This window comes from Oncorhynchus keta, chromosome 30 (genome assembly GCF_023373465.1).
Source record: "Oncorhynchus keta strain PuntledgeMale-10-30-2019 chromosome 30, Oket_V2, whole genome shotgun sequence".
Lineage (NCBI taxonomy): Eukaryota > Metazoa > Chordata > Actinopteri > Salmoniformes > Salmonidae > Oncorhynchus > Oncorhynchus keta.
The window spans coordinates 55166601-55178462 of record NC_068450.1 but is presented as its reverse complement, the minus strand read 5'-3'; the positions used below and the strand labels follow the sequence as shown (position 1 = coordinate 55178462).

The window sequence follows — 11862 nt, the reverse complement described above, 5'->3', positions numbered from 1 at the left end:
ACGCAGCTCCCAGAAAGCGCTCGACAGAGAGAACCTTTCATCAGCAACTCCAACTTCGAGGATGGATCACATCTCGGCTCATGCAATGAACATTCCTATAGCTATGGAGGGAAATGCGTTGTTTTGAAGAAACCTCGACGAACTTTACTTGACTCTTCTTTTTTTTAACAGGTATATTTTGCTTGTACTGTTAAATGTGAGGTGTCGGCTGTTTTGTGTGCCAACTTCTAGATGCGTGAAGTATCATGACAAACCGTTACATTGTTTAACGTTACAGTTTACATAATCGTTAATGTGCCGCGTCAAAGTTGTTGCATTTTTTTTTTAAACTGTGTCGTGTGTGAATTCATTCGTAAGTAATAACGTTAGATGAAATAAACGGATTTCAGCATGTGCCTCGCATTTGTTTTTAAGTCTAATTTTCTGCTATTCACCGTTGCTAATCTGGAATCCATTTCACATTGAGCTGCATCCATTCATTTGTACTCCACATTTCCCTTTTTGTCAGGTTTCATTCCAGACCACTGTGCCTGGATTCGTTAGGGCTCATTGTAATCCATATCTTCCCATGACTAGTGTTGCCTCATTTAGAAGTATATGGTCATGTTACTACACTAGCACTTTTTGAAGAGGGAATAATATATTTGTATTGACTATCTTTCACAGAACTCCCTGTAATCAGTTGAACATGTTCAAAGCAGTATTTGGGAGGAATAGGAAAGAAGAGAAGAGGAGCAGGAGGGATCCAGGTAGGAAAGAGAACAAACACCATCTACAACACTGCACCCATTACAGTTTGTGACAGGTTGCTAAACACCTTTTCACTGACTATAATAGTGTCACATGGTTTTGTTGATTAAAAGGGTGGGTTGACATGTTTGCCGATAGATAACGGATGGATTTCTGGAGCCGTGGGGATGATTCTGGAATCTGGGTACTATATCTCTGTTGTATCAGTCTCGGGGCAGAGATCGTTTCTGGCGAAGTGAAAACAATCCTTGACATTAGTAGCACTCGCCCTAATTGAAGACGGTAGCTACTTGGCTGCTCCGAATTTCCTGTCCCCGGGTGTTTGAGTACAGAGCCATTTCAATTAGCCTAATTAAGGAGTGAATGCTGCCTCCCACTGCTGTAAGTTCCTCTCAGACCTAAAGTGTGTCACGAGAAGTTGGAGTGGGTTAAACAAACAGCCCTGACCCACAAAAAGAAGATACTGAAATGATCAATAACTTTATGGGTCATGAGGGGTTACTATACAACATTAGGAAGAGCACCTGCTCTTTTCATGACACAGACTGACCAGGTGCATTCAGGTGGAAGCTATGCACCCTTATTGGTGTCACTTGTTAAATCCACTTCAAATCAGTGTAGATGAAAGGGAGGAGACAATTCGAAGACTTATTTTTTAAGCCTTGAGCCAATTGAGACATGGATTGTGTGTATGTGTGCCGTTCAAAAGGGTCAAGACAACATATTTAAATGCCTTTTGAACAGGGTATGCTAGTAGACACCAGGCGCAACGGTTTGTGTCAAGAACTGCAACGCAGCTGGGGTTTTTCACGCTCAACAGTTTCCCGTGTGTATCAAGAATGGTCCACTACCCAAAGGACATCGAGCCAACTTGACACAAACTGTGGGAAGCATAGGAGTCGAAATGGGCCAGCATCCCTGTGGAATGCTTTCAACACCTTGCAGAGTCCATGCCCTGCTGAATTTAGGCTGTTCTGGGGGAAAGGGGGGGAGGGGGGGGGTATAACTACAGAATATAGCTTTTTCGTACCAGTTCTAAATCATTTTAGTCAACCCTCTTTATTTTGGTAGGCTATAATCTATTATTCAGATTGATGCTAAGCCCCGTGTGCTTCCGCTCTGGGGTTGTGCCTCTTTCCAGTAGTTATGTAGCTACTAGCTAGCTCCATTCTGTGTGGTAACAACAAGGGTGTTGTCAGTTTCTCATAACGTGAGTGTTCACCCCTAGAGAAGTCTGGGGGAAATCAGAAGGCACTCTAGATGTATGGGTACAAAGTCAGCATATTGCACATGAAATATTTAATGCGTCGAATGTTGACGAGCTACAGAACTCGGAGAACTGTGTCAGTCTCATCTACCATCTACCATGAAATCTACCATTAATGCCTCTAGGTCCTTAGATTTCGTCCAAAAAGGTGGACTGCCATGCTAGTAATGGCATGTACATTTTAAATCATTTTCGTTGTTGGACATAAAAGGCTGTAAAATGACCAGGAAATGATCTCAAAGTGATTTTAATGTAGGGAATCTGTTCCCAAGTATTCCCACGCATAAATAGAGACATATGCGATGCAATATAATCAAGGTTTGAAATGATTCTTTTTTGTGTCTAATACTACAGTATATCTGTTTGGGATTATTGCGGTCAATTTGCAGTGTACAAATGATTTATAACTATGTTCCGACCGCCCGACCATCCGCTCAAGGAAGAATTGGCCCAGGGCTGAATGTAATTGGCGACCCCTGGTCTCAGCAAGCCTATGGGTATACGCCGTGTGACGCTGACTGTGATTGGATGAAAAGCCCCGAGAGAGAAAGTTGTTCCCTGACTACACGATGAGCAGCATATGTTTCCCATAAGTCTGTGGCCCTGGAGGCTCGCTCAGAGGCATCAGAGAAAGAGAACGGAAACTTTACAGCACGATTAGGGGCCCTGAATTTATTACTAATTATAATCAAGTTATAGCAACTCCCTACCAAGTAATGTTGGTTTTTGTCCAAAACCTGTACGTTCTGCTTTTTAAGGCTGCGTATCCTTGCAGATTGTCGTTCAAATACATTATATAATGTAGATTACCATCTGTCTCCTTGTCTTCCACAGGAATGAGGTCACTGTATAAACCATGCTAAATTTCAATGGGCTGCTTTAATGTCATTTTTTTCGTAGCATTACATACATTACATACTACTCCAGCCCCAGTTAGTGCGGTGTTATTATTGCACTCTATGCATCAGTTAGTAGCCACGAACTGCAATGCACACGCACATCATTAACATCATTGCAACTGGGCAGTGATTACATTTAGCATAGAGAGGAGACAAAAGCAGAACCCACTTTCCTCAAAGACCTGCCAGTAGGCGGTCCGCTCTTCAAAAGGCCACTACTAGACTTGAAGAATCGATCCGGTCTCTTAATGCAAGGGGATGTCGTCCACTTATTGTTGCTTCAAAACATGTATTTGACTGGTCCTGTTTAAAGGGATAACCCACCCCCAGAAATAAAAATCATACAACTCCTGTCAATTTGGTGAAAGCCTATGTTCTATCAGTAAGTAAAAAAAAAAATCCCCCTTAGAAGATTTATCTTCTAAGTGGTCCATCTGTGAAATCAGGAATTCGTGTCAGAACGAGTCAGAGCTACATGGTTCTCCTCACACACACTATCACATTTAATAACACTTTTTGTTGTGCTCAATCTAAACAGTGTACCAAATGATTCAACTCAGTTTCTCTTTCAAGTAGCATCCCACAATGCGCCCTGTCTGTGGGAAAGGTGGGAAAGGGCCAGTGTTGCCATAGCAACATCCTCTGCACTCACTCTAGTCAGAGATGAACTTCAGGTTGAACTCGGTGAGATAGACTCCTAAATTGCTAGTGCAGTTGGTTTAGGCAATTTTACAGATAGCTAGCTACTTCACATGCTGATATTGACTTTGGTATTATTGTGTGTAGATATGTTTGCTACTTAGCTAAATAGCCAGCCAGCCCAGATAGCATTGCATTGTGGGTTTTGTAGTCGACTTGAGCTGCAACAGATTTCCACTGCGATTTTCACATGTTGCTCCCAACCTTGTTGTAACGACAAATTTAAACATTTGTTCACAAAAAAATATTGTTTTCACATATTAGTGTTATTTAACACTGTTATTCATAAGAATTAGTGGTTTGGGGTGGATTATCCCTTTACGTTTCCAGACCTTTTGATAGGCCCTGTTATTGATTACAGTTTAATTTGTTCTCTCTCTCTCTCTCTCTCTCTCTCTCTCTCTCTTCTCTTTTCTCTCTCCCCTTTTAATCTCTCTCACCTTTCCCACTATATCTCTCCTCTCTCTCTCTCTAGTGGGAGTCACTGATTACCACAGCCACAGCATCCAACGAAGGGGTGCTGGTGCTTGGGTGACCCACTACCAGGAACCTAGCCATGCCCACCACCCCCACCCCTCAAGGGGCAGGCCGAGGGGGAAGCTGGCTAAGGGGGAGTCCATCTCCCTGCCTTCCTCGCCCCTGGTCCATCGCCAGTCCTACATAATGCCCTCACATATGGGCATCAAGTCCCCAGGTACTGTAACAGCCATTCACTAGGCTTTTGTTCTTCTAATGAACACACATATACAATTGAAGTCGGAAGTTTACATACACCTTAGCCAAATACATTTAAACTCAGTTTTTCACAATTCCTGACATTTAATCCTAGTAAAAATTCCGTCATAGGTCAGTTAGGATCACCACTTTATTTTAAGAATGTGAAATGTCAGAATAATAGTAGAGAGAATAATTTATTTCAGGTTTTATTTATTTTATCACATTCCCAGTGGGTTAGAAGTTTACATACACTCAATTAGTATTTGGTAACTTTGCTTTAAATTGTTTCACTGTGGTCAAACGTTTTGGGTAGCCTTCCACAACCTTCCCACAATAAGTTGAGTGAATTTTGGCCCATTCCTCCTGACAGAGCTGGTGTAACTGAGTCATGTTTGTAGGCCTCCTTGCTCGCACATGCTTTTTCAGTTCTGCCCACACATTTTCTATGGGTTTCAGATCAGGGCTTTGTGATGGCCACTCCAATATCTTGACTTTGTTGTCCTTAAGCCGTTTTGCCACAACTTTGGAAGTATGCTTGGGGTCATTGTTCGTTTGGAAGACCCATTTGCGACCAAGCTTCAACTTCCTGACTGATGAGATGATGCTTCAATATATCCACATAATTTTTCTGCTTCATGATGCCATCTATTTTGTGAAGTGCACCAGTCCCTCCTGCAGCAAAGCATCCCCACAACATGATGCTGCCACCCCCGTGCTTCACGGTTGGGATGGTGTTCTTCAGTTTGCAAGCCTCCCCCCTTTTCCTCCAAACATAACGATGGTCATTATGGCCAAACAGTTCTATTTTTGTTTCATCAGACCAGAGAACATTTCTCCAAAAGGTACAATCTTTGTCCCCATGTGCAGTTGCAAACCGTAGTCTGGCTTTTTTATGGCGGTTTTGGAGCAGTGGCTTCTTCCTTGCTGAGCGACCTTTCAGGTTATGTCGATATAGGACTCATTATATGTGGATATAGATACTTCTGTACCGGTTTCCTCCAGCATCTTCACAAGGTCCTTTTCTGTTATTCTGGGATTGATTTGCACTTTTCGCACCAAAGTACGTTCGTTCATCTCTAGGAGACAGAATGCGTCTCCTTCCTGAGCGATATGACCGCAGCGTGGTCCCATGGTGTTTATACTTGCGTACTATTGTTTGTACAGATGAACGTGGTACCTTCAGGCGTATGGAAATTGCTCCCATTTTTTTTCTGATGTCTTGGCTGATTTCTTGAAGGTAGGCCCTGAAATACATCCACATGTACACCTCCAATTGATTCAAATGATGTCAATTAGCCTATCAGAAGCTCCTAAAGCCATGACATCATTTTCTGGAATTTTCCAAGCTGTTTAAAGGCACAGTCAACTTATTGTATGTAAACTTCTGACCCTCTGGAATTGTGATTCTGTGAAATAATCTGTCTGTAAACAATTGTTGGAAAATGTACTTGTGTCATGCACAAAGTAGATGTCCTGACCGACTTGCCAAAACTATAGTTTGTTAACAAGAAATTGATGGAGTGGTTGAAAAACGAGTTTTAATGAATCCAACCTAAGTGTATGTAAACTTACAACTTCAACTGTACACACACACACACACACACACACACACACACACACACACACACACACACACACACACACACACACACACACACACACACACACACACACACACACACACACACACACACAGAGGGAAGGGCACATCTATAGATCATCTGCAGAAACGAATATACTTTCATCATTCTCTTTTTTGCAGGTCATCTTGTTCTCGTTGCTATGTTCGTTGCTAGCCTAGCGACGACTCCCGCTCGTAGCATATTGATCACATGTGCTGTTCTGTAGCTCCCACGGTTCTGACAGGCTCTTGTGTGCTCTTTGTGGAGATTAGGTTATGATGGCTCTGCCTGGTTTTTAAGCCCAGTGGGTTTATAGCACAGCCAAGTACATGCCTAATGATTGATTAAAGGCTATTCACACAGCTAGCACTTTATTTCCCCTGGGAGAAATAGTAGATTATGCTCAAATCCCATTGTCAAATGTACATGCTGTCCAGGATACCATACATCAATAACAACAACTCACTGTATCTCCAAAGACTGAATGCTGGGGAAGTTTAGAAAGCAAATAGTATGTCATTAGCTTTTTGATTATTTCTACTATGCCTTGATTTCTCAGTGGCAGGCCAGGGTTATGTAGTAACTGGTCTACAGTTCAACCTCTTACTCACTGACCCAGTGCCCAGCCCCCCACTGCTCAGCTTTGGAAAGGAACTGTATACCTTTTTTGGAAAATTACAGTGCCTTGCGAAAGTATTCGGCCCCCTTGAACTTTGCGACCTTTTGCCACATTTCAGGCTTCAAACATAAAGATATAAAACTATATTTTTTTGTAAAGAATCAACAACAAGTGGGATACAATCATGAAGTGGAACGACATTTATTGGATATTTCAAACATTTTTAACAAATCAAAAACTGAAAAATTGGGCGTGCAAAATTATTCAGCCCCCTTAAGTTAATACTTTGTAGCGCCACCTTTTGCTGCGATTACAGCTGTAAGTTGCTTGGGGTATGTCTCTATCAGTTTTGCACATCGAGAGACTGAAATTTTTTCCCATTACTCCTTGCAAAACAGCTCGAGCTCAGTGAGGTTGGATGGAGAGCATTTGTGAACAGCAGTTTTCAGTTCTTTCCACAGATTCTCGATTGGATTCAGGTCTGGACTTTGACTTGGCCATTCTAACACCTGGATATGTTTATTTTTGAACCATTCCATTGTAGATTTTGCTTTATGTTTTGGATCATTGTCTTGTTGGAAGACAAATCTCCATCCCAGTCTCAGGTCTTTTGCAGACTCCATCAGGTTTTCTTCCAGAATGGTCCTGTATTTGGCTCCATCCATCTTCCCATCAATTTTAACCATCTTCCCTGTCCCTGCTGAAGAAAAGCAGGCCCAAACCATGATGCTGCCACCACCATGTTTGACAGTGGGGATGGTGTGTTCAGGGTGATGAGCTGTGTTGCTTTTACGACAAACATAACGTTTTGCATTGTTGCCAAAAAGTTCAATTTTGGTTTCATCTGACCAGAGCACCTTCTTCCACATGTTTGGTGTGTCTCCCAGGTGGCTTGTGGCAAACTTTAAACAACACTTTTTATGGATATCGTTAAGAAATGGGTTTCTTCTTGCCACTCTTCCATAAAGGCCAGATTTGTGCAATATACGACTGATTGTTGTCCTATGGACAGAGTCTCCCACCTCAGCTGTAGATCTCTGCAGTTCATCCAGAGTGATCATGGGCCTCTTGGCTGCATCTCTGATCTCCTTGTATGAGCTGAAAGTTTAGAGGGACAGCCAGGTCTTGGTAGATTTGCAGTGGTCTGATCCTCCTTCCATTTCAATATTATCACTTGCACAGTGCTCCTTGGGATGTTTAAAGCTTGGGAAATATTTTTGTATCCAAATCCGGCTTTAAACTTCTTCACAACAGTATCTCGGACCTGCCTGGTGTGTTCCTTGTTCTTCACGATGCTCTCTGCGCTTTTAACGGACCTCTGAGACTATCACAGTGCAGGTGCATTTATACGGAGACTTGATTACACACAGGTGGATTGTATTAGTCATTTAGGTCAACATTGGATCATTCAGAGATCCTCACTGAACTTCTGGAGAGAGTTTGCTGCACTGAAGGTAAAGGGGATGAATAATTTTGCACGCCCAATTTTTCAGTTTTTGATTTGTTAAAAAAGTTTGAATTATCCAATAAATGTCGTTCCAATTCATGATTATGTCCCACTTGTTGTTGATTCTTCACAAAAAAATACAGTTTTATATCTTTATGTTTGAAGCCTGAAATGTGGCAAAAGGTTGCAACGTTCAAGGGGGCCGAATACTTTCGCAAGGCACTATATGTTTAGATGTCTTCGGCGTTTGTGTCTTCGGCTTTCTAGCTGAGTAACACTAGGTGGCAGTGCGGTGTGCATCAAGCTGAAGCTTCGAGTTTACTGTCGTGGTGTGGACCTTTACCTCAACACACACAGACACACAGACACACACACAGACACTCATGTTGGCGTTTTGAGCTGTTATCATCACAGGGATTAGTTTATACTGTACTGCATGTATCCGAGCTCATGCTGGCTTCTCCCAACTGGTGGGAGAAATTCAAATTCCCGACTGCAAATCCCATCTGGAAGAGTTAAATTTCTCTCTCTCTCTCTCTCTCTCTCTCTCTCTCTCTCTCTCTCTCTCTCTCTCTCTCTCTCTCTCTCTCTCTCTCTCTCTCTCTCTCTCTCTCTCTCTCTCTCTCTCTCTCTCTCTCTCTCTCTCTCTCTCTCTCTCTCTCTCTCTCTCTCTCTCTCTCTCTCTCTCTCTCTCTCTCTCTCTCTCTCTCTCTCTCTCTCTCTCACTCTCTCTCTCTCTCTCTCTCTCACTCTCACTTTTTCTTCCCTTTCTCGTTACCCCCATCTCACTCTCTCTCTCTGTTGCTCTGACTGAAGGTCCGTACAGGAAGCTGGAGTATGTGGAGAGTCCTTCTTTTCCTGGAGATGCGTTCGTCTTCGCTCTGAACAATAGCAAGACTTCCCAGAGAGGTGAGTGTGAGCGTGTCTGCACTGAGAGTTGTGGATGAGAGGCAAAGGGAGGGGAGAGAGAATGACATGCGGTACGGTACATTTGGAAAAGGAGGAAGAGAGGGACAGAGAATAGAGAGAAGAGAACAAATCTTCCATAGTTTTGTTTAAATGTTAGTTGATTTAGCGGCCTGCTGTTATTTTTTTCAACTGCACATGTGCAAGCGTATTTGTGCACGTGGATGCATGTGTCCATGCGCATGTGTTTAATTGACCTGCCAAACCTAAGTGGTGCTGAGGGTAACAGTGTAAATGCCAGCCATCCCCTGCACAGCTGTCTATGTGGAGAGGCTGGGGGCTAGTCCTGAGGCGGAGCAGCCTGTCTCCAGCATCCTCCTGCCCTCTTGTTGCCAAGCTCCGCTATTCTCCGTCTGCTTCTCGTAACCAGTGGCGACAGCGTGCTGGTGTGTTTACTGTGTGTTTCAATCATTCCGAACCCCCTTCCTGGAATTAGTCGCGCAGAGGTCAGAGTTCGATTGATGAAGCTTTCGATAAGTGTCTGGTTGTTTTAGTTACGAGGTGTTGTTCCTAATAGTGCCATGGAGAGCTGAACGCAGAGATTCACTGATTATAGCTTCCTGACCTCAGGTGGGAAATCAGTTGGGCACTTAGGCAATGGATGGAGACATTGGCTGATAGATTGAGGATGCAGTCTATCTTGTTCTCTCTCTCTCTCTCTCTCTCTCTCTCTCGCTCATTCTCTTTCTCTCTCTGGGTCTCACTCTCACACCCTCCCTCTCACTTTCTCTCTCTCGGTTGGTCTTGTTTAGTTTTAGCAACAGTTGTGTGATTTGAGGGTAGCCTTTTAAAACAGTAACCACCATTTTCCACTGCCCACATAGACCCACAATGTATCTCCAATAACCATTATGAATGTAAAGTAAATCTAGATCATTATAACATACATTTACTAACCATTTCCTTCAAATTGTTGTGTTAATTTGCAATACATTTCAATGTGATGTTTTCCATATTTGCTTTTCCATGTGCTTAGCTCGTTATGAATTTTAATGAACCCTGAATGGTGCCGAGGTATAATTTCGACAGCATATAAGATTATTAGGTTTGCCTTTAAAAACCAACTCAGCAGACTCAAACAAATGAATTGATTAGAAATGAATAGCTGTAAAATACATTTGAGTGTATTCAATGCATTCAATGTATTCGATGTTCGGTAATGACTCTGACTTCGGTAATGACTGACAGGCCACATCATTATTCTCTTTTGCACAAAAAAAATAAAGAATACAAGAATTTCTCCCCAAATTTGAAAGGGTTGTTTCATTGAGACAGAGGGTGCAGAGTCAGATCTTGTTCTCAGTTTCTGTGGATCTCTGCTTTGACCAGAGTGCCTTTCCACTGGGCAGAAACGGTTTGAATCAACGTTGTTTTCACCAGTGGAGGCTGCTGAGGGGAGGATGGCTCATACTAACGGCTGGGATGGAGTCAATGGAATGGTGTCACATGCAAACCACGTTTGATACCATTCCATTGACTCCATTTCAGCTATTATTAGTAGCCGTCCTCCCATCAGCAGCCTCCACTGGTTTCCACATAATTTTATCCCCCCTCAAAAATGTCATGTCAAATGATTGGATTTCCAAAGAGTCAGCAACGTAAGGGAATTTCATATTTTTTCCCGCCCAACTTTGAACCTTAATCTGATGTCTTTGTGACTTTTCGTTGTTGTTGATTCCACGTTAGTTGACCACTCAAGCAAATGCAATTCAAAAATAGACGTTGAACTGGCGTCTGTGCACAGTGGGTTGAAGCGTGCTAAGATTTGATTGAACAGCCTTCTGCCAGAAAGAACCAAGCGTGCTCCAGCTCCCAGTCTATTACACAACCCAGTGTGGACCAAACGACTTCAGATGTATGTTTTTCACAGAAAGAGAATGTGTATCAGAGTGATCATTTTGAAGGGAGCTGCTAATGGGACAGCTGCTGTGACTACGGTTGGTTTACTACTTCACTTCCATTAAGCTGGATAATGGAGGGTGACATTACAGGATTCATTTAGTTCAGGTGATACCCCTGTTTTGATTTCCATCCGAGATGGCACCCGACTATTGACGGTCTCTCTTTCTTTCCCATTTGTAATGTACACCGTTGAATCAGGAGCTCCAGCCAGACAGTCAGATCTCTTGCAGACAGTTCAGCCCCGTGTGCCACCAAGCGTCTGTTTGTCCTTCTGTCTCTCTCACTGTCTGTGATTAACAGCTCTGCGTGTGATCTCTGCCGTGTAGGAAAGGTGCCGGTGCCTGCCTTTCGTCTAACCAGGCAGCTCGTTTCATCACCGCCCCTTGTCTGAGAGATGGAGGAAGTTGTGACTTTAGGCGGAGAAGAGAGGAGGGATATGCAATAGTGAGGTGGTGGTGGCTGTTTCCTCTTATTTGCTTACTGTGTATTGCATCATCTCTACGGTTCATTGGAGAGAGCAATGGATTATGTGGAGGCGGGGATAGGATATCGACAGGATATCGACAGTGAGATTGAAAGAATGGGGCGATCCTGAGGGCTTGAGGGAGGGGTTAGGGGTGGAGAGGGATGGAGAGGGGGGGAGAGGGATGGAGAGGGGGAGAGGGATGAGAGGGGGGAGGGATGGAGAGGGATGGAGAGGGGAGAGGGATAGAGGGGGAGAGGGGGGGGGGGATGGAGAGTGGGGGAGGGATGGAGAGTGGGGAGAGGGATGGAGAGGGGGAGAGGGATGGAGAGGGGGGAGAGGGATGGAGAGGGGCAATTAATGGAGGAATACACTTAGAAAAAAAAAGGTGCATTCTAGAACCTAAAACGGTTCTTCGGCTGTCCCCACAGGAGAACCCTTTGAAGAGCCCTTTCTGGTTCCAGGTAGAACCCTTCTGGGTTCTATGTAAAAACAATTTCCCACAGAGGGT

General features: G+C 43.5%; 1 protein-coding gene across 1 annotated transcript in view; it reads left to right on the top strand.

Annotated features, from left to right (window-relative positions):
* The first annotated feature begins 33 nt into the window (after window positions 1-33).
* The window catches only part of LOC118363762 (protein TANC1-like), a 58417-nt gene continuing 46588 nt past the window's right edge, over window positions 34-11862 (top strand). The window contains exons 1-4 of the mRNA XM_035744966.2: window positions 34-171; window positions 667-749; window positions 4091-4309; window positions 8837-8929. Of these exons, the coding sequence (XP_035600859.2) occupies window positions 689-749; window positions 4091-4309; window positions 8837-8929 (373 nt within the window). The 5' untranslated portion in view covers window positions 34-171; window positions 667-688. The remainder of the gene's footprint in view (window positions 172-666; window positions 750-4090; window positions 4310-8836; window positions 8930-11862) is intronic.